The 23,915-nt window shown below is 44.4% G+C and overlaps 1 protein-coding gene across 2 annotated transcripts in view; it reads right to left on the bottom strand.

The window, feature by feature from the left end:
• Window positions 1–14,013: 14,013 nt before the first annotated feature.
• CPQ (carboxypeptidase Q) overlaps window positions 14,014–23,915 on the bottom strand; it is a 334,290-nt gene continuing 324,388 nt past the window's right edge. For both annotated transcript variants that reach the window (XM_065582156.1, XM_008168346.4), the window contains exon 9: window positions 14,014–15,318. In XM_065582156.1, the coding sequence (XP_065438228.1) occupies window positions 15,315–15,318 (4 nt within the window). In that variant the 3' untranslated portion in view covers window positions 14,014–15,314. The remainder of the gene's footprint in view (window positions 15,319–23,915) is intronic.

Below are 23,915 nucleotides of genomic sequence, written 5' to 3'. Positions count from 1 at the left end.
GAATGCCTGGGGAATGCTCTGATTCAGCACAACTCCTGTGCATGTGCCACCAAGCAGAGCTCTCCAGTGCAATTGAAAGCTGACTTCTCTTCACACAGTCCTTGAGGTGGAAACATTGCCTGCCTACTCCCAGGGGTGAATTCAAATGGCACGGATGGAGGCAAATGTTACCTCCTACTCTACCACAGGTGAGTTAATTTATATACATGAGACTTTTCATTTAGTTTCTTTTTGAAGGGTATATGCTCAGACACTATCTGTTCTCAGGGATCCCACCACTTCCTCTCATGTGGGTATAGAACTCACGAGGGTATAGAACTCATTGCCCCTCATTATCTATCACGCAAATCTCTCACCACTTTGAACTACAGCTGGAAACTCCTCCCTCAGGCTTTTTTTTTAAAGTTATGATTGCTGCTGGCCCCCATAATTATCATTTTCCCTCCCCCCATTGTGGGCTCCCTCTCTTTGCTCTTGTAGTGTGAAATGTTATGCAGTTGTTCTTAATTATGTTTGCTTTATATTCAATGATCTTTTGTACTACTATGTAGACTTCCCCTCCCCAAGTGCTTTCAGAGTATTTTATACACAAAATATTATTGTATTAGTGAAAACCGTATGAACTTTTCATATATCAGCTACCTTGCTAAGAAAAATATTTAGATCTCTTTCTGGAATTTCCAGATACAATAATCTTAAAGAGATTCATTCATTTTGATGACAAGTTTCTTAGGATAGTTTCCCTGACCCATTCTAGCTTTGGTACAATAGATAGCCTCCTTGCTTCAGGCTGAGCCTGGAAGTCTACACAGCAATGAAACAGCTCACGGTCCAAGCCACGAGAGTCCGAGACAGCTGGCACAAGCCAGCCGCGGGTGTCTAGTTACTGTGTAGACATACTTTTTTCAGTGGCTCTGAGTTCGCCAGTGGAAAAAGCAGTTGAGGAAAAAGTTGTGGATGCCTTGACAAAAACACAGAGTAATATGCAGCTTTCATAACATATTTTGGGTTTACCAATCTAATTTACACTAATAAAAGTCCTGGCCTCCACAACCACTGATTATAGCTTCAGCTGGAAGTGAAAGGGACAGTGGGGATTAAGAATCTTTGGTGTAAATAAAGGCTAAGTCATATGGTTTGGCTATATCCAACAAAAAAGTAGTAGGTGAACTAAAGCTGCCAAAATTCAAATTGAAGGCCTGTTGGTTTTGTTACAGTAAGAAGTTGAGGACAAGGTCTGATTCAGCTGAAACTCACTCATATTTATTGCATTTAATGAGAAACACAATAAAAAGGTTCAATTCAGGAACTGTTAGCAGAAATTTTCAGTACTAGATGGAGTTACTGGTTGTAGGTATTGATCTCTCAGAATCAATCCCATACCAAATATTATCCTACAGTACCTAAACCTGCAGTTCTTACTCAGGGAAATGGGAATTTTGAATACAAAGTGAAGACTTTTGCTCATGAGCAGAGACAAGTGCTTAATGTGTGCATAGTCTGGGCAAATACAACCACTCTTTTAACAATTAAAGGAAGGTGCTTATATCATTCCTGTTATAGACAAGAGTTCAGGATAAACAAGATACATGTGACAATATTGTGAGATTTGGAACTAGAGCTTGTTGGAAAACTGACATTTTTCCCTTCAGAAATTATTTTAAAATGAAGATTTTTCATTCAAAATTTCTCTTTGGTTTTTCCTGCAGGAGGTTTCAACTTGATTCAAAATGAAAATGCTCATTTCATTTCATCTTAAGAACTTTCTTTCTTTTTAACTCAAATCCCCATTCCAAGCATCAGAAGGCTGCTGGAGGTATCCACTATCTTAAAATTATGAGTTTTATTTAAAAACAATCACCACCACCACCACCAAACAATACATTTTGGCTTATTTTTATTTGCCAACTGATTTTTGGATCTTGAGGGTCACTTTAGGTACTCAGGTCACATTTGCAACCTCCTCTCTGCAACCATGACAGCTAGAAATGTACAATTTTTTTTAATGACAGCTGAGATTCCCATGGAATCACTTGACTCCATGAGCTGGGGCTTTAAGAAAAATATCAAATATTGCTAGACTCATAATAAAAATCACAAGGGTTAGCAACACTGCTTTCCCATTGCCAGGGCCGCTCAGAGGGGGGGCAATTTGCCCCGGGCCCCGCAGGGGCCCCCACAAGAATATAGTATTCTACAATATTGCAACTTTTTTATGGAAGGGGCCCCCAAAATTGCTTTGCCCCAGCCCCCCTGAATCCTCTGGGTGGCCCTGCCCACTGCCAGCATCTTCAGCGCATACTTGGATACTACTCATCAGTGCTGGGACCATTTAATTGTAACCCTTTTGGACTTTGTCAGCTCCTGGAATGCTGGACTGAGCTTCTAAGGGACCTATCTTATGGACTACAACAACAATGGCTTCAAAGCATCTGGACATCATTTCCCAGCCTACTTAGAGTCTGGGGCAGGGACAGAATAAACTGGAAACCCCCTGAAAAGCCAATAGGGAAGCTACAAAAATACATCCTACCATACTTAAGGAACTGGTTGAAGAGATTTCAGAACCATTAGCAATTATGTTTAAGGATTCATGGAGGATGGGAGAGATCCCAGAGGACTGGAAAGGGGCAAATACAATACCTAGCTATAAACAGGGGAATAGGGACTACCCAGGGAATTATAGACCAGTCATCTTAACTTCGATATCCAGAAAGATAATGGTGCAAATAATCAAACAATGGTAAGCACCCAGAAGATAAAAAGATGATAAGTCAACATGGATTTGTCAAGAACAAAATGTCAAGCAAGCCTCGTATCCTTCTTTGACAGGGTAACAAGCTTTGTAGAGGGTGGGGAAAGCATTAGATGTCATATATATTGACTTCAGTAAGACTTTTGATACTGTCACATATGACCTCATAAGCAACCTAGGGAAATATTGCCTAGACAAACCTACTATAAGGTGGGTGAACAACTGGTTGGAAAACCATATTTAGAAAGTAGTTATCAATGGTTCATAATCAAGCTAGAAGGGCATCTGTCCTGGATCTGGCTCTAAACAATATCTTCATAAATGATTTCAATAATGGCATGAAGAGTACACTTCAAAAGGGAAAGAAGACACTGAGCTTATTAGAACATATTGTTTCATAGAAATATAAGGTAAAACGGACCTCAAGAGGTGAAAAAGTCCATCCCCCTGCACTCAGGTATATTTATTTATACCATCCCTGACAGATGGTTGTCTAACCAGTTTGAAACCCCCCCAATGATAGGGATTCCACAACTTTCTTAGGTAACCCATTCCGATACTTAACTATCCTCGGATTTAGAAAGTTTTGCCTAATATCTAATCTAAATCTCCTTTGCTGCAAACTAAGATGATTACTTCTTGTCGTACTCTCAGTGAACATGGAGAGCAATTGATCACCATAGTCTTTAATAAATCTTTTTCCATATTTGGATACATGGGCCCTCCCCACTCAATCTTCTCTTTTCTTGACCAACCATGCCAGTTCTTTCAGCCTTTCCTCATCGGTCATGCTTTCTAAGCTTCTTCATTTTGTTGAAGATTGAAGCTACCAGTGTCCATTTCCAGCATCTGGAATAATGTCCAAGAAATTCACAACTATTCTCAAATTAGTAGAGAGAAGGGAAGTTACCATAGCTTGATAGGAGAAGAGAGAGAGAGAACATAAATTGGGCCAATTTCTCCCCTCTTGAAAACTGAAGTCAATGGGCAGAATTTGGCCTGCCTTACAAACTCAATTCTATATGTTACGAAAGGCTTGCTGTTCTGTCTCTGCCAAGTTCTTACTTAGATCTTCATTAACTGTGGGATACTGTGTGGGAAGGCTGAGTTTGGGCTGCAAAGTCAAATACCATGAAGCTAACAGCCTTTCGATTCATCAATCAGCAGACGAATAAAATCAGAGTGAAGTCTGTGTGCAAGTATTCTGATTTGCAAAATTTAATCCTGTTTTCCAAAACAAAAACACAATGTTGGCCTTTTAAGAACAGAGAACTGCCAGCTAGAAATCTGTCACCTAGCAACTGGACACTGATTTTTCCCACTCTCCTTCAAGCCAGCTGATAGTCACCTGCTGGCTTTTCAGCTTTATCAGCATCTCAGCCTTTTTGCCTGTTAGTTGGCACAATTCATCTCTGGTTTAAGTCCATTGAAGTCAATGGAGTTACACAGCAACTGAATTTGGCCTCCATTTCTGGATCCTTGGAGACTGTATTTTCAACAGTAAATAACCCACGGCATGTCTGGGATTCTTTTGTAGTTTTTCAATCTTGCTACCTTTACTGTAGGTCATATATTAATTCCCAGAAGAAAATAAAATACAAGAAGTAAAAGGGCTTCACACATCTAAAACGTATATAGTACTCTTAAAAGACCTTTCACTTAGCAAAGATAAGAGCAGACGCGGATGCCTGGAGAAAGCAGGCAATCAGTGTTATGCAAATTAGTTTGCTGGGAGATTGAAAGGAAATCAAGATTACAATAAAACTGCAAAGTCTGCAAAAGATTTTCATTCTGGTTTATTACACTTTTGACTGCAGAATAAAATTCCCAACCAAGTAATATGTTTATGTACAGAACAACAGGCTGCATCAGGAAAAATGTCGTACCCATATAGATGAAGTAAGCCCTATAATTATTAAGCATAGGGTTGCCAGACGTCTGGCTTTTGACCGGAACGCCTGGTCAAAAAGGGACCCTGGTGGCTCCAGTCAGCACTGCCAACTGGGACGTTAAAAGTCTGGTTGGTGGCACAGTGGGGGCGTGGAGCTAAGGCAGGCTCCCTGTCAGCCATAGCTCCGTGCAGCTCCCGGAAACAGCCACCATGTCCCTGCAGCCCCTAGACGCATGGGTGACCAGGGAGGCTCCATGGCCTGCCCCCGCCCTGAGGGCCAGCTCCGCACCTCCCATTGGCTGGGAATCGTGACCAATGAGAGCTGTGGGGGTGGCACCTGCGGGTGCGAGGGCAGTGTGCCGAGCCTCCCTGGCTGCCCATGCATCTAGGGGCTGCAGGGACCTGGCAGCCACTTCCTGGGAGCCGCGGTAAGCATTGCCAGGACCCCGAACTGCCACCCCCTGCCCCAGCCCGGTGTCCCCTCCCGCACCCAAACTCCCTCCCAGAGACCACACCCCACCCACACCCCAACCCCCTGCCCCAGCCCCCTCCTGCACCCCAAACCCCTCATCTCCGGCCCCACCCCAGATCCCACACCCCCAGCCAGAGCCTGCACCCCCCCACACATTCTGAACCCCTCAATCCCAGCCTGGAGCACTGCACCCCAAGCCCCTCATCCCCAGCCCCACCCCAGAGCCTGCAGCCCCAGCCATAGTCCTCACCTCCCCACACCCCAACCCCCATCCCAGCTCAGAGCCCTCTCCTGCATCCTGAACCCCTCATTTTTGGCCCCACCCAGAGCCCTCACCCCAACCCCCTGCCCCAGCTCAGATCCCTCTCCCACACCCCAAACACCACATCCCCGGCCCCATCCCAGAGCCCACACTATCAGCCGGATCCCTCACTCCCCTCCCATACTCCAACCTCCTGCCCCAGCCCGGTCAAAGTGAGTGAGGGTGTGGGAGAGTGAGCAATGGAGGGCGTGGGGATGGAGCAAGTGGGAGCGGGGCCTCAGAGAAGGGGCAGGGCCTCTGGGAAGGGGCAGAAAAGGGGGCAGGGGTGTTCAGTTTTGTGCAGTTAGAAAGTTGGCAACCCTAATTAAGCAACAAAATCTATGTTAACATTAAAAGTGGTACTAAAGCCTGAAAAGCAAGGCACTTCAGAATTAAGGCTTCACCCTTAGCTCATCCTGTCATTACCAAGTCTGAGAGGTGCATGTAGGGTGACCAGATCAGAGAGGCGAAATATCGGGACGCGCGGGGGGGGGGGGGGGGGGTTTGGGAAGGGGGCGGAGCCAAAAAATAAAAAAGCCGGTAGGGAGAAAAAAAAAAAAAAAAAAAAAAGCACGAACAAGCGGAAAGCGCCTAGGCTGGTGCCGGTAAACAGCGGCCCCCGGGTCCCGGGATGCAACAACCCCTGCCCGGAGCCCGATGCCGCGGAGATGGGCACGGACAGGGGGAGCACCCCCGCCAAGTCCCTGCGCGGAGACCGTCCTGGGCTGGCCGCGGGCGCGCCAGCGTGTGGCAGCCCCTTCCCTGGCAGGCTTCAGCTCCCCGCGGGCCCGGGAGTGCAGCCCGACCGGCCCTTCCAGCTGCTACTCCGCCTCTCCCTCGCCGCGTGTCAGGCAGAGGCATCTGCCTGGCACCCAGCGCCAACTACACCCCTCCGGGGCCGGAGCGCACGTGGCGGAGGTGAAGCCCCGAGGAACCAGAGTCCCCACGCGGACAGCTGCTGCCCCCCCACCCATGGGCGCGTAGGGAGCCGGTTCCCCAGGCTGGACCCGGGGCTGCCCCCCTGCAGGTACCCCCCACCCTCCTGCCTGCGATTGGGCCAGGGCCAGGCCGGACTCATCCCGCTGTCCCCGGGCCTCCTCCCTCCAGCGCTTGCCTGGGAGGGAGGAGGAATGCGGCGTGCTTCGGTAGGGGGCGGGGATTTGGGGAGGGATCCAATGGGGCAGTTGAGGGGGTGGGGCCAGGCCGAGGATTTGGGGAGCTATCCAATGGGGGAAGGAGGGGGCGGAGTTGGGGCGAGGGAGGGGGCGCGAGCCAGAGCGGAGGGCAAAAATTGCTTGTTTGTCCAGTGTCCCGACCAAACATTGGTCGGGACGCGGGACAAACGAGCAAATATCGGGACAGTCCCGACAAAATCGGGACGTCTGGTCACCCTAGGTGCATGAGATCAATATTTCCTGTTACAGAGGCGGGAATTAGCTATGTACCACCACTAAACACAATTGATCTGACTGCAATTCCATTCTAACTAGACCCCCTGGTATCCTTGGGGCAGATACGGGCAGGGTATGCTGGGATGAGTCGACCTTGCTACTCGAGGAAGAAAGTGCTCCTCATTATACAACACAGTAAGAGTGGCAGAAACAGGACCTAAGTGATTACATCCCATGTACTGGTTTATTTTCCCCCTTTGTTCTTTATCTGCTGGTAGACAGTGTTGTGCTTATTATTTTGTAAACAGAGAGATACCTACCTGGTTAATTATACTGCTAGATGCTTTGTTTTCAAAACACAGAGCAGTGGCAAATGAAGAGTTCGATAGAGGAGTAGTATTATAGATTGGAAAACTGAGATACTGCTGCATCAGCCTTAACTAATTTCAGAGCCATACTGTACTGGTGCAGTTCCACTGGTGTAAATCGGGCTCTAGCATTTCTAGCATCATCTAACCCCGATCACAGACCATAGAGTGGCTCCTGAATGGTCTAGCCATAGAATTAAACATCACAGTGATTAAAATGTCCAAGTCCTGTCTACATTGCTGTTTCCACTGCAGTGTAATTTAGTTACTATAGGCAAGGCCAGAAAAGTTCCGTGATTTGCCCAAGACCACACAACAAGTCAGTGTCAGAGCTAGGATTAAAACTCCAGGAGTTCCTGGCTCCTAATCCTCCTAATTTGTTCAATCCACTCGATTAAGCTACCTCTCACAACTGAACTGGTAAAAGAATCAGATATTTACAACCTTGGTCCTACAATCTGAAGAACCAGCCGTTAGCCTTCTTGACTACGTTACATCTAGCAGTTTCTGTGGCACTTTAATCCACTTGAGAGTATGTGTTTTTGTTAATGTTTTTCTGTCAATTCTGCAGCGAGCTTTGCAAGCTACATTTTCATGCAAGTTACTTTTAACAGTCACAAAAACAACTAGCTTACTGTGTTTCTCAAACAAAGATAGAAAAAAAAAGATTTCCATTTCCTGGCACACACAAATATCTTTTAATCACTGATTTGGGACCTGAGCATCAGTCTGACGTGCAATTTGCAGTTCCTGGAAATGCCGTTGAAATTTTTTTGTAGCAGGCTGAGGAAAATCAGCAGAAAGATAATTTCAACGTGAACACTAATTCAATGGGCATCCCTGGAATACCTTCTGTCACTGCTCATTCCTTTATTTTCTAGATGTGTCAGTTGAAATAGTGTTCTCTCTCAACAAAACCCCAATAAAGCTAATGCTTTTATTTTTTTAAGGGGAAAATGTATACAAATGTCTCTTTTGCTATGAATGATACAATTTGACTGTTGGGATTTCTGCAAAGCGTCATCATTTGTCTGGGTAATTGCTGCTGTTCTGTCCATCATATTCTTAAATTTCTTCAGCTTGCATTGTAAATACAAAGATGGCTATTGGTTGGATCACTTCTTGTCCATTATGCATGAATCACAAGACTATTTTCAACCATCTGCTTGCTCACATTTAATTAGATACAGGCCCAAACTGGAACTTTGTATCTGAACACACTCAAGCTAGATACATTTTCTGAATTTCAGCTCAAACCAGATCCACAAAAAAGGTCAATCTTTGCTTCTGTGGTTCAGAAGTGGAAATTAGAACTTTATCCTGATCCCTCCTCCAAGGGTACTTGCGAGTGAGGACTGCAAGGGTAAAGGAGACTGGAAGGGGCCCCAAAAACAATTTCTCAGGCCTTTCAGAGGGTACTAGCTGACCATCCCCACCTCCAGCTCCCTCTTCTTTGTATCAGTGATAGTGGAGATGCCTCACCCTTCAAACTATAGTTCCAGCTCCCACAATCCTCTTGCACTCAGAGGTGTCTTTACATATTGCTTAGAAATTTCCCCACTGACGTCCCTTCCCCCACCCTCTCCCAGTTCTGTTGGGGGATAAGGGTACCAGGCTAGCCTTCTTCTCCACAGAAGCTCATATAGAGAGGAGGCGGAGGAGGATTGGCCACTGGCTTTTGGCCTAGGTCTATCATGAATTCATGATCCAAAGTCTATTCACTTCAGTGGGCTTTGAATCAGGCCCTTAGTTACTTTCCAATAGAAGAAAGACAAAAGGAAAAACAGGAAATGGTTTTTTCATGTTTCTTTCTTTTTTTTTTTTATGTTTCCAGGCCGCATTATGCCTGCAAACATTTTCTGGATGAAGACCCATGCCCAAAACTTGGGATTCAACACTTACAGCAAAACTATCTCTCTCAGAATCTCTTCTTTCTCTGTCTGGGCTCCCTTCCATTCATTTCATTATGAATTAACTGTAATAGCAGTGCCAATGCCTGCATATACTTCCCCCCCAGGACTCTGCTGATCTTTGGGGAAAACACCTCTAAGAAGCCGGCAAACACAACAAGATGAGACTAAATGGAATGTTTTCTTCCCTGACACCTGAGCTTTGAATGTGTCAGCAGCGAATGGTTCCATTTCCAGTCATACCTTGAGCTCTCTGAAGATGGTGCCAATAAAGGGTAAAACAAAGTACATTTAGCCAGCAGACAATAACTTGTTTCCTTTGCAGAACAAAGGCCTAAGTGTATGATTTCCCAGGGCCAAATCCTAGAGCCCTTGCTCTGCCCTTTACTCATGCAGCACTCTGATTGAACTAAGAGAAGGGATCCCCCAGGGATGCTGTTTTTAGTAAATGTAACTCATCACCATTCTGGACAGGCAGTCAGGCCATCAGAAGTGAGGTTTGGTGAAATGATCTAGCAGTCTGGTGGCACCTCCAAATGCAAACAGATGGACATCATACCAAAAGATGCCCAAATAAATCTGTTAGTCTTTAAGGTGCCACCAGACTCCTTGTTGTTTTTGTAGATACAGACTAACACGGCTACCCCCTGATACTTGATCTAGCAGTGTAAGAAGTCTTTGAGCCTCACACAAAAGTACTCACCTGAACACTTCTGACAAGTTACAAGCATCCATGTCACATGTGTGATGATGGGTCTTGTTTGCTGATCCTAGTGCGGCAACCTCTGCAAAGCTTTCAGTTTTATACATCAACACACTCACTAGTTGCTCACCCTGCATAAGGTCAGGAGTTAAGCTGGCTGAAAAATTTCCTACACAGCAATTTTCCATCAGAAAATGCTGAGTCTACAAAGTCAAAATGTTCTGTAGGAACAGATCGATTTCAACAATGTTTCATTTCAGAAAAAAAGATCAAAATATTCTGTTTCAAGGAGGAAGAAAATCAGCTAAATGAAGATACAGTAAGGGATAAAAGAGCACCAGAAGATAAGAATATAGATAGCAATGATAAAGAAAAGAAAATATTGATTGGAGTAGTAGTCAGGTAGGGGGTCACAGTTAGTGAAAAGACTATACCTAATCCAGCTAGAAAACTGGGTTTGATCCAAGGGAAACACATGAGATGCTTGTAGACACATACAAGAAGCCTGGGCAATAAAAAGGTGGAACTGGAACTACTGGTGCAGGAGGTCAAACCAGACAGGGATTATAGAAACATGGTGGAATAGCACTCACGATTATAATACAAGTATTGAGGCATATATGCTCTTAGGAGAGAGAAATAAAGGGAAAGGTGGCAGGGTAGCATTGTAACTCAATGATTCAATAAATTATAAAGAACTAAATGATAGAATGGACAAAACTGAATCGGTTTAGGTCAAAATAGCTTTGGGGAAGGATTATAAAAGAATTTGTACTAGGATAGTGTTGGGGCCTGCTATAGAACTCCATAGCTGGACTCTGATCTCTTTCATATTGTTAGAGAGATAAGTATTACTGGGCAAAGGCACTGACTCTAATTTTCCCAGGTGGGTGCTCCACCCTCACCCCTTCCCCCTAAGCCCCACCCTCGCTCTACCTTGTCCCACCCCGCTTCTCTCTTTTCCCCAAGGCCCTGCCCTCACTCTGCCTCTTTCCACCCCAACTCCGTCCCCCTCCCCTGAGCGTCTCCTGCCTGCTGCCAAACGGCTGATCAGTGGGGCTTGCCAAACAGCTGATCGGCAATGGGTGGACAAACAGCTGATCAGCCAGGTGGCTGGTGGGTGCTCAGTGCCCACTATTTCTTTTCTGTGGGTACTCCAGCCCCAGAGCACCCACGGAGTCGGTGTGTATGCTACTGGGAAACTATAATTTTCTGGATGTAGATTGGAGATTAACTGCCACTAATGCTGGTAGGGCCCCAATTGTTCCTGGACATGATAGAAGGCAGCTTTCTCCATCTAATAGTCATTGAACCAACGAGAGGTAATGAAGTTTTAGACTTGGATTTGGTAAATGGTGAGGACATCATGCATGGAAGAACTGGTTGTAGGAAATAACCTTGGAATGAGTGATTATGAGCTGATTCAGTGTAAATTAAATGGAAGGATAACCAAAACCAGGTTGTTAACTACAGTTTCAGATTGACTTTGAGGAATTAAGGGAATTAGTTAAAGAAATCAACTAGAGTGAAGAACTCAAGGACTTAAATGTGGAGGATGCTTAGAATTTCTTTAAATCAAGTATACAAAAACTAGCTGCAATTTGCATCCCAAGTAAGGGGGAAAAACTTGAAGGGAAAGGATCCAGAACCAACAGGATGAATAACCACCTCAAAAAAGAATTGCTAAAAGTCAAGATGACTTAGTTCTTGGAAGAATGAAGACTGGCTGCTGTGCAATATGGATGGGAGGAGATTAAAGATAATCTAAGTATGGCCTTCACACTAAATGAATATCTTGCCTCGATTTTCAATAAGACTGATAAGATTGAACACAAGCATGAAAGCAGCATGGCTGATGGAAATGAAAGTATAGAAATGGAAATTACCACATCTGAAGTGGAAGAAAATGAACTTAATGCACTCACTTTGGGAGGAAAACCAGATAATTCCCATCCCAGAATACTGAAAGAACTGGTGCATGAGACTGCTACTCCATTTGCGAGGATTTATAACAATTCTATCTAGTCAGAGGTAGTTCCATATGGCTGAAGAATAGCTAACATCATATCTGTATTTAAGAAAAGGCAAAAAGTGATCTAGACAAGTATAGACCCTTAGTCTGACCTCAGTAATACGCAAGGCTTTAGAACAAATTGTGAAGGAAAGAATAATTAAATTCAGAGGCAAACAGAAAAAGGAGATGTAATGCAACATGGGTTTACCAAAGGTTGATTGTGGCAGACTAACCTGATTTTCTTCTTTGAGAAAGTAATTGATTTTTTAGGTAAGGGAAATACAGTAGATCCAATATACTTGAATTTCAGTAAAGCATTTGACTTGGTACTACATCCGTATGGGAAATTATTAATTAAATTAAAGTAGATGGGGATTAATAAATAATTGTAAGGTGGGAAAAGAACAAGTTAAAGGGGAGAAGGCAACAGGTTTTGCCAAAAGGTGAACTTTCAGACTAGAGAGATGTCACTAGTGGAGTTTCTCAAGGATCGGTCTTGGGACCAATCTTATTAAAAAAATAAGAGTGTGTTAATGAAAAGGGATTATGAAACCATATTGGGAGGCATTGTCAAAATGGAGGAGGATCGGAATATTATTCAGGAAGATCTGAATGACCTTGAAGACTGACATGACAGAAATGGGATGAAATTCAATAGTACAAAGTGCAAGGCCATTCACTTATGGTCTTATAATACAAATTTCTGCTATAAGTTGCAGGCTCATTAGTTGGAAATGAGCCACCAGTGTGATGAGCCACCAGTATGTGTTTGCCAAAAGGCAAACACAGTCCTAGGCTGTATCAGGCAAGGCATTTTCAATAAAGATAGAGAAGTACTAATGCCATTGTACAAGGCACTGGTAAAACCTCATCTGGAATACTGTGTACAGTTCTAGTCACCCGTGTTCAAGAAAGATGGATTCAGACTGGAACTGGTGTAGGGAAGGGCTACTAGGATGATCAGGGGAATGGAGGGCCTGTCTTAAGAGAGGAGACTGGAAGAGCTTGGCTTCTTTAGCCTAGCAAAATGAATGCTGAGAGGGGATATGATTGTTTGTTCTCTATACATTAGTGGTATAAACACCAGGGCGGGTAAAGAGCTGTTTAAATTAAATATCTATGTAGGCACAAGAACAAATGGATATAAATTGGCCATGAAAAAATTCAGGCTTGAAATTAGAAGACGGTTTCTAACCACCCGAGGCATGAGGTTCTGCAACAGCCTCCCAATTGGAACTGTGGGGGCAAACGACTTAATTAGTTTTAAGAGAGAGATGGACAAATTTGTGAATAGGATTGTAGGATGGGGTTGCTTGTGATGATGTGGGGGGCAGGGCTTAGGAGCCCTGGGGATCCCTTCCAGTTTATATCATGTTTCTAAAGTCTGATGCTTCAAGGCTAAAGCTAGTCACCTGCAGGAATCAGGAAGGGATTCCCCTCCACTCCCCATTTATTCTGATATTTTGTTTATTTGTTTTTGTCTCCTTCCTTTGAAGAATCAGGGGTGGCCAGAGCTGGAGAGGGGTTCACCAAGGCTCTAAGGTGGCACCCAGCTTTGTCTCTGTCAAGTGCTTGGCTGGCTGGTTCCTACTCACATGCTCAGGGTCTAAGTGATCCCCATAGGGCTGGGAAGGAATTTTGCCCCATTTCAGATTGGCAATGGCCAAAGGGTTTAGCCTTCCTCTACAGCTTGTAGTGAAGGTCACTCGCTGGGATCATCTATATATATCTCACATAATTTTCTGTCATTATGGGGGCCTTGGGCATTGGTGCACCTTGATTCTTCCTATTATCTGTCTGTGGCACATAGTAGTCTAGTCTCCTAAAGGAGGTAATAATTTGGACCAATTTTGGCTCTCGGGTTTAGCGTGTGGGGTTTGGGTGTTGCCCTGTGAGTGACATGAAGTCAGACTACACGATCTGATGGTTCCTTCTGACCTTGAACTCTATGCCTATGACTCTAAGAAGTGGTGTTTATAAACAAAGACTTTAAAAAGCTCTTAACACACACGTTGCATACATTCATCTTTAAAGATGCATATAGACTGTATCCAGGAAGTGTGTGTCTCTATTTATTCTGCCTGACACTGCAAAGGCGATATGATTTTCAAATTGTTATGCACTCCCTTCTGTTGTATCTTCAAAAGTCAAAGGCCTTTGCGGACTGAATTTTCTGAATAAATAAGTGTTGGTGAAAATACCAAGGTATAGATTAAAATCAATATGAATTTATTAGTCAGACCTCGTAATCAGAGATATTGGCTTTTGAATAGCGGAAATGTTAAGTTGTGAACTAGAGACAATTCTGCTGCTCCCACTGGAGAAGTAAACAGCAATATTTTCAAAACAAGTGTGACCCTTTTAAAATTAAGTGTTTTTTTAAACCACAGCATCTCTGCTTATTAAAGGTTCAGCGTGCTCTTACAGTAAACATTACAGAGTCTCTGCTGATAACCACTTCTAATCAGCACATCTTTACAGCAGTATTCATATTAGGGTCAACAATTCTCGTAATTATGTGGGTAAGGTAACCTTTCCTTAAGCCGTAAGGTAATGCTTCATTTACCCACATTTTAGCTCTTAGTTATAAAGCTAATAGTCTCTTTGGGTTACCCCACTCACATAAGATCTAAGAACAAATCCAAAACCGTTCAGGAATACTACACACTTAGCACTGGGGACTTGTTTTATTAGTATCTTGTAGTTGAGTTGAATTAGGAAGTGAATAGGGTATTATTTCCCAAAAGAAGGGAAAGGCATCTATATTTTAGCATACATTTGTTAGTTGCAATAACATCCACCACTGTACATAGAAAAGATCAGAACTAGGTTAGGGTGTTTACTGTAGAATGGTTACTGTGATTTTCTCCCCACTTTTCAGGTGTCAAAAACATGCTGTATAGTTTTCTTCTATTCTGTGCAATGTGATAATTTCTACACATTGCATTGTTGGATTCTACCTTGCTTATTTCATATCTTGTGATACAACTAACCAAGCAGAAGCTAAAATGGAGAGACATACAAAACCAGTTTTTCCCCATTCATGGGAGCAGAAACAGGACTTGGTAATGTAAGACCTGGATATTCTGCAAACAAGCTACAGATACTTGTAACATTTGGTCAGTATATACAGATGTGCTACATTTGTTTAGTGCTTTACTGACACCATTTTTTTCTGAAAAATTACAAAGCCAAACATATTTCTCATTGCTCCCCTGCCCCTAAGAGAGCAATTAGTAATTAGTTTAGTCAGGCTTTTATTCCAACGTGGCAAATCAAGTGTGACAAAACTAGACATTTTTTGGTCATTGACGAAAATCATATTGTCAGAGACTGGACAACATGCCTTGTTGTTGGAGCAGGAGTCAGGACTAGCAGTAGTTGGCGAAGGAATTGATAGCCAGGAATTGGAGTCGACAGTCAGAACTGGAGTCAAAGGTCAGATGCCAGAGCCACAGGTCAGAACCAAAGTCAGAGGTCAGGAATCAGAGCTGAAAGTCAGAGCTGACTCACCTGGAGTGAGGCAAGAGAGGAGAAAGGTTGGGAAACGGTGGGTAACAAGCAAGCACAGAAGCTATCACAGCAGTGGGCAAATGCTTGGAGCAGCTGCCAAACCCCTGCTGATGGGTTTCAGAGCTGGTCTGCTGACTCTTCCAAGCAATCAGGCAGTGTAGCCAATCAGGCAGCCTACTGCAGGCCAGCTGCACTCATTAGCTTCCCTAGAAACTGGCTCTGTCGCAAGCCCTGATTCCTAATACTTATGTTAATTCATTCCTACAAATATAAAGGTTCACTATCCCCATTCATTGAATCTGTTTGGGGCTTTGGCACTAAATAATACCCAGGACACTGCTACAAGTAATTGCTGAAAATACAGTGCACAATTTAAAGAGATCACAAGTTCCCCCCGACATTGCTGACTCTGACAAAATGTAGAACTTGGCCAAGTGAATACATATATATTGCAGACCACACTTTTTCCATTTACCACAACCCAAAGTCTTCGAAGAAAGGATTATGCTCTGGTTTGTTTGACTTTCTAACTCTGGGCCCCCTGAAGAATCAGATGTCAGAGGCTAAAAACTACTAAAATATGCCTTTACTTCAGAGTTAAAATATAGCGTGGTTTCTAGAGCACACTCTTTAGCACAATGAAACTATCAGTGGCTCACTAAAGATGATGATTGCCAAGGAAAATGTATTTATATGGGTTGAATCTGTTCAGCATCTTTCAACCAGCAGGTGTTCGGAGACCTGTAGGCAAGTCATGCATTTTACCTGCTTTCCCAGCCTCAGGATAAGATTGTAATGCCATTTGTCACAGAGCACAAAATAATCACTTTTAGACTGTTCACATCAGGTGGTTGCATCAATCCATGACAAAACCACATCAGCATGTTCTGACCTATCATCATGTATTACCCTAATGCTATGACAAGAATAAGCAAAGTCACACCATGTTGCTGCACTGGGATATAAAATCAGGAGACCAGGTGTTTTTAACTTTACTGCTAAGCTTGCTTGACAGGAGGTGGAACCATGACAACTCAGATATTCCATGGATCATGGGCAAAATTAAAACCCAAAGAAACAGAAGACAACTCTTAATGAGAGTTCTTCCTCAAGTTTTATCCATGCAGGTGAGAAGGTATTGTTTATAAGAGGAAATTTAAATAGAGAAAGGAAAAAATCTCTAGCTTGAGGTTCAGTTGGTTTTATGACCTTCCCCTGGGTAGCTGTGCAAAGGGTGAGGGAAGGTGAACTGGAGTTAAGCCCCTGTTCCCAGAGGATGCTTCTGCACCTTTTGTTAGGGTGGCAACCCTCTCTCCAGTGAATACCACTGCTTATGAGGTGCTGATGTCTAGAGGCATTGCTGCCAGAGTAGGAATTCCAAAAATGAGGTCATGCTTGGAGAAAACACTAACTGGCTAATGCTGTGATATACAGAGTAGTTGACTTCTCTGACTGTTCCTTATAGATTCAGTAAGCAGGATGTTTGGATGGTCTAGATAACATTTAGTCCTGCCATGAGTGCAGGGGACTGGACTAGATGACCTCTTGAGGTCCCTTCCAGTCCTATGATGCTATGAGTCTATGATCGTCCTTGGCACTGGGCTTGGCTGCCTATTTCAGCACTTCTGGGTATGTCTACACTGCAAAGAAAAACACACAGCACTGAGTCTCAAAGCCGAAGTCAATTAACTTAGACTTGCGGAACTAAAAATAGCAGTGCAGACATTTGGGCTCAAGTGGAAGCCCAGGTTCTGAAACCCAGAGAGTGGGGAGGAGCTTAGTGTGCAGGTTTCTCAGGGTGGTTCTCAGGGAAGGCTTATATTAGGGCAGGAGCATGAAAGTTTTCTTCTGGCTCCCACGTACGGTCCTCAGGGCCATAGCCTTCCCAGTCAATCATGTATAAAAGTTTACCCCGCCAGTGTTTAGAAACCAAGATCTCATGCACAATCCTCATGGCCTTGTATGTGCACTGATAGGGGAAGCAGTTGGGTCCTGTGTGGAAACAAATGCTCAGTTAAGGGTTTCAGGAGGGATCTCTTGAGAGATTGGGGTAGGTGTAGTTCAATCATCACTGGGCTAACTTGGCAATGGATTCAATAAGGGCCAAGGAACTGGAAGTCCAATGTTTGCAAAGGTCTGTTCAGGTGGAGGGTTGAGAGACACAGTTCAAGTGTCCCTGCCCCCACTGCCGTGTGCTGCTCCTGCTCTCTGCTTTGGAGCTGCTCCCAGGAGCCTCCTGCCTGCTGTGCAAGATGGGGGGAGGAGGGCGAGGGGGTGCTGATGTCAGGTTGTCCCTCCCCTCCCCTGTACCCCATCTCCACAGAGCACAGGGGGGACACGACAGGGCTCAGGAAGGAGGGAGCTTGCTGGCAGCTGCTGCTGTGTCTGAACTTGCTGATCTACTTAAAAGCACAACATACTTAAAGTGGGGTCAGCGTACTTAAAGGGGCAACATGCGTCTCTGTCTCTCTCTCTCTCTCTCTCTCACACACACACACACTGTCTTTCACACTCACCTCCCAACACACATTTGTGCTGTTGTTGTTGTTGTTACTTCTTGTTACTTATTTCAAAATGTATTTTAGTTTTTTGACTGGTCTATGCATTTCATAATTTTTATTTCTCTCTTATGCTTACATTTAATTCTTTGAGTAGTGAGTTCTAAAATGCCCAACTGTCCTGGCTGGAGTAATTATCCCTATGGTAACTTTTTAAAAATATATATTATATCTAGGTTTTTGGTTTCTACTGGTGGTTCACATCGGCACATTACCTCAATATGGTGCACATAACAAAATTCATTCTGCCCATGGATGGAAAAAATTAGCAGGAATACTGCTTTACTTCTTCCTGGATTTGATTAATCCTTTGTGCTAAGTCTGAGGTGATTTGGTTAGAAGAGGTCATAGGTAGCTGTTGGTGGACTCAGGAGTGGTACCCATACTTGGCAAAGCAGGGGCTTTTACCCAAGGATGCATGATCTGTGTTATTGTACACAAACTCTACCCAAGGTAATAACAAGGACCAATCATTTTGGTGGTGGTGAATATAACATCATAGGTACTGCTGTAAAATATGACTGACTCTTCCATCTGGCAGTCGAAATGGGGGTGATAAGCGGAGGAGATATCTGTCTGCAGAGGCAACATGTAGGGGAGGCATTTGGGGTCAAGGGGTTTCCCAAGATTTCTGCTAACACTGAGCTGCCCTTGCAGGGCTTTCTCTGCTCGGCCTGTCAGTGGGATAGTGAGAGAGGCTCTGTCCTTCTCCTACTGTGCCCCCCCGCAGCATGTTTGGCCCCTGTCGCTGTAAGCTGGGCTCAGGCAGGGAGTGGAAGGGGCGGGATGGAGCTGCTTCTCATGCTGGGTGAGGATGGCTGCTTAGGGTCACTGCACTGTAGAGTGTGGCTGCTGCCTGCTAGAACCTGTCTGGGGAGGTGGCGGCAGCCCACCCCCTCCACTCCCTACCCAGGCCCAGCTGCCAGGGACAGGGACCAAGCAAGCCAGAGCTCCTCCTCCTCTCTGGCACATTTCTGGGCGGGGAATGGAGGGGATGGGCTGCTACTGCTTCCCCGCTGGGCTCTATCTCAGGCAGCTACTGCACTGCACAGAGGCAGCACGACCCAGATGGGAGAGCTTGGTGGCCCTGGGCTGGGTGGGAGATCACTGGGGAAGGTTCTGGAAGCAGGTTTCCTGGCCTCTGCTTGACCAGAGGTAGAGGCATTGCCTGCATCCCATGGCTCCCCTGCTGAGGTGTCCACAAGGGTTTGGGAGCTCTTGGGAAACGCTGTAGTGCTGTGCATCTCCCTAGCCTGGTCCAGAGGCACATGCTTCCTACTCCTGTGGCCCCAGCCCACCCCCCACCCCGGTACCAATGAAATTGGCTGCCCTGGCCCATGATGGTGGGTCTGGAAGTTCCTCCCAGTGGCAACACATAGTCACTTGTTCCCCCTTTATATTGTGCCCCCCAATATCAGCAGACAGGAGTCATCACTGTCTGTCTGGACCCTCTGAAGACATAGTTCCCTGCACCAGAATTGGGCCAATTGTGATCCTCAATCAGAGGTGACACAATCTGTTAGGCCTTGAAGACTAATCCACATGGCTAATCCCCAGCTGGGCTGTCTGTTCAGCAAAGCAAAGGCCATTGCAATGAATGAAGTGGGCCAATAGAACAGTGTGACTGGGTCCTAATTAAAAGCAGCATTCAGGAAGTTGCAGAGCTTGAGAATATGGGCCAGTTCCTGGCTAGATCACAGGGTTCAGTATCAAAGTTTCAGGACAAAATGCCTTGCCATTTTTGGTGCCAGCATGATATGTGATAGTGAAGAATAGAGCCCCTCGGAGCTGCCATTGGTTTAATGCCTTCTCCCTGCGTAGATATTCCAGGGTTTTTTAATCAGTGCATACTTAAACCAGATAGTGAGCCCCTTCCAAATAACCATGCCATTCCTCAAAGGCCACCTTCATGGCTAAGAGCTCCTTACCCAGGATCTCATACTTCAGTTCAGCATGGGCAAACTTCCATGAATAATATGTGCACAGTGTAGTATTTGTTTGGGTCCATGTCACTGGGAGTATATGGCCCCAATTGGCTTACTAGCACATGAGCTAGTATGGCATCTGGTTGGCCAGTATGGATGTAGTGAGAAAGGTGAGTTCCAGCTGATAAAATGTATGCTCGATTTTGGGGTACCACTGGAACTGCGCATTCTTCCAGAGCAGAGCAGTGAGGAGTCCAGTTTGCTTTGAGCAATGTGGGATAAACCTCCAATAAAAATTGGCAAAGCCAATAAACATTGCAGGTTTCAGGTCATGCGGGGGGATGATCCAGTCATGGATGGCCTGGATCTTATGTGGTTCCATCTTGATTCCCTGGAGGATCAGAATAAAGCTCAGAAATTCTGTGGAAGTCAAACATGTATTTCTCATGTTTAGCATAGACTCCATGTTACGATAAACGTTCAAGGACCACTCGAACATGACCAGTGTGCTGCTCAAGATTGTCTGAAAAGACCAAGATGTCATCTGCTATGTAGTGGTCCAATGTGTCCTGAAACACATTATTTATGAAGTGTTGGAAGGTAGCCAGGGCACAGGTCAGGCCGAACAGCATCACCAGGTATTCAAAATGAACGTAGCGCATTCAGAAGGCAGTCTTCCATGCATCATCTTCCCTAATGCACACAAGGTTATAGGCTCCCCAGAAGTCCAACCTAGTCAATATACAGGCAGCTCCCACGCAATCCAGTAGCTTGGGAATCGGGGCAGCAGTTACCAGTTCCTTACTGTTATTTGATTTAGGGCATGGTAAGTGATACAGAATTGGAGATTGCCATCTTTTCTCTTAAGAAAAGAGGACTGGGGCACCAGCCAGGAACGTCGATTTGCAGCTAGGCCCTCAGGCCAGATTCTCCAGAAGGTATTCCTGGAGCATAGCCAGTTCAGGTGCAGACATGGCACCTCAATGGCACCTTGCTCTGGCTGTAATTCTATGGGGCACACGTAGGCTCAATGTCGGGGGAGGTTTTCCACATTCTTTGTTTCAAATACATCTGCATGATCCAAGGGCAGGGTTAGGAGCTAATTACTATGAATAAGGTCGGATTGGAACTCCAGGAGATCAGAGCTGAGAGATATACCAGAGGTCAGGACTCAAGATTCAGTTACTAGGAATCAGGCCAAGTCAGGATAACAGGAGATCAGGATCTGTTGATGGACTCAGAGGGTTGGAACCAGGAGCCAGTTACAAAGTGTCAGGACTAGACAGGATACCAGGAAGTCTGGATCAGAAAACAGGAACAGGTAAACTCCAGGCAAATAATCTGTGGCAGGATGGAGCCCAGTTATGCACACAACTCCTCCTTTGTCTTAAATAGTGCTGCAGCCAATCAGGAGCTTAGATCTCTCCTAATCAGGGTGTAGGGGCAGGGCTAGTGTCGCAGTTGGGCTTCATGGACCCCGGTCCTAGATGCTGTCTATGAGCTGCCAGGTGGATGATTGGAGTGTGCTGGTTTCCAGAACCTCCATGTGCCTGCATTTAAAGAACTGCAGAGCCTAACACTAGTGTTGTATACACTGGCTTAATACTGGTGTTATTAAGAGATGAATCGGCACCACTTAAAACCCAACCAACCAATTTGCTAGAGCACTTAAATGACAATATTTTCTCCCATAAGCATGCTCAAATTACCCAGTCCAGGAACTACAGGGTTCAACAAGAAAAGCATCATCATATGTGTAAGAGAAGCATTTTTTCCTATCAGCCACCATGTAAAGTTTAAGCTAGAAAAAAAATGGTGGTATTTATATATAAAGAGGCAAAATGTTATTTCCAAGTAAATACATTTTTATCTCTGGGCCGGTGCTGTCTGGACTATATCAGAAATAAAATGTTGCTTTTTTTCTATCCTGAAAGGAAATACCAACATCATTGCCAAACCTCAAGAATAACGTGATCTGTATGGGGTGCTGGGGTGGGTACGTTTTTCCTGTAAAATAGCTTCCATTAAAATTGATAGCATGAGAGGTGAAAGCAATTGGTTTAATTTCTGAAGCCTTAATAGCTAACAAATATGGTAGTGTCTAATGAACTGTCCCCTAGCTATGTTTAGGTACCAGGACTGCCCACTATAAAGTTGCATCAGTTTCACCTATAAGAACTTGTGATGGGAATAGAGCAGCAAATATAGAAGCTCTCCTTTGGGCACTCCAGCCTCTTCTGTCTGTCACATAGGAGTCGATAAAACACATCACCAGAGTTTTAGCCTCTGGCTAATTTATATACTATTTCCTGAGGCCATCTCACGTTGATGTGCTGATTCCTAACCATTGAGTCAATAAAGAGCCATGAAGCCCAGCCCAGAAGGTTTGTTACAGGTTCAGTTCCAGCTGCAAATAGACCCGACCCAAAATGTTTGGTTCTGGATCAAACTCCCCCATAGTTAAGCGACATTCCGCTTCGCCTACAAGTGTTAAGCTTATTTCTTATTTTATCGGCTTCAGTTCACCGTTCAATTTCCAGGCTATTAGAATCCAGTCCTGCTCCTACTGAAATTAGTCTGAATTTTGTCATTAACTTCAATGGTAGCAAGAGCCAGCATCAACAAGCCATGTTTGCAAAAGAAGACACTGATTTTGGATTATTCAGTTTTTGGTTGCCCAACTTGAGACGTCTCAGGCCTGGTTTTTCTAGAGATAAGCACCTGAATCTCCCATTGCTTCCAATAAGAGCTGTGCACATTCAGTGCCCCTGAACCTCAGACCTGAGGGGGTGTCACATTTTTGTCAACACTTTCTATAGTTTTGTACAATAGTAGATGCCAGGCATTAAAAAACAGAGGCACCCAAAATCAGAGACCACTGGTGAAAATGTTGGTCTTAGTCCCTCAAATTTGGAACAAATAGAAAGTCAACTGATTACTTTGTCTTGTACCAGATTTTCAATGAAAATATCCCAAAGTTTTTAGATAGTGGAGTTGTTATAATTTCATGGCAGCGGATGGATTAATATGACTTGCCAAAGCAGATTTTACAGATTCAGAGTCCAAATTCAGCTAAATAAGCAAGAGTGTAACACTAAACAGTAACTACCCTGTTAGGAACCATTATATTCCAGCAGGTTTAAAAAAAAAACACCATTTGCTTTTGTACAATTGCCTAATTACAGTACATTTTAAATAGATTTTTGGCAAGCAGCATCTACTTGGTAGCCAGATAAATGCGACAGACCATGGCAACTGCTTCTTTCTGAAATGTGCTGGACCCCACAGTTAGATCAGGACTCTGCAGTTTCTTTTGGGAAGATGATGCAGTTTCAGCACTGACAGAGCAGTTCAAAGAACTAGAAAGTTACTGAGAATCTCAGCAGTTGTTAACAGGAACAGCGGGTATCTGAGTCAGGCTTTTCTGTCTGCTTTTCAGTCCTACTTCCTGTGGAGCGCTCAATTCTGCAAGGTGCCAAACCCCTTCTGAGAGTGCCTGGGCACTTTCAAAGGGAGCTCAACCCTTTACAAATCTGTCTCAGAGACAGATGGGTGACCCAGTGTGTAAATATGAACTTTTTTAAAGTGACCCCCTTACTCTGCAGGGATAAAGAGAAAAAAACACCACAGCTGATTATTGCTGATTATTGTATTATGTGAGCATATACTGGCCACACCAAGATCATGGCCCATTGTGTTAGTCATTGTATGAACTTACACAGAGAGAGAGAGAGAGAGAGAGAGAGAGAGAGAGAGACAATCCTTGCCCCAAAGATATAGAGAAAATAAAAAAAATTACTTTCCCAATTTTTTTAGAGAGTTTGGGAACTGAGGCATAGAGAGGCTAAGTGATTCACCCAATGTCACACTGACGTCTGTGGCAGAGCCAGGATTTGAACTCAGAGCCAGTGTCTTCACCACAACAATTATCCTCCCTCTTGGTTTTCTTTTAATGCTAGACTATTATAGAAAGTTTGTAATTACCTAGGAGTTTTTTTCTTATGAATATTAATAAGATGGTTATATTAATGCATAATTGCTGATGGGATAAGTCGGTTACTCACCGTTGTAACTGTTGTTCTTCGAGATGTGTTGCTCATATCCATTCCAATTA

The sequence above is a fragment of the Chrysemys picta genome, chromosome 2, assembly GCF_011386835.1.
Source record: "Chrysemys picta bellii isolate R12L10 chromosome 2, ASM1138683v2, whole genome shotgun sequence".
NCBI lineage: Eukaryota > Metazoa > Chordata > Testudines > Emydidae > Chrysemys > Chrysemys picta.
This window is presented reverse-complemented; position numbering and strand designations above follow the sequence as displayed.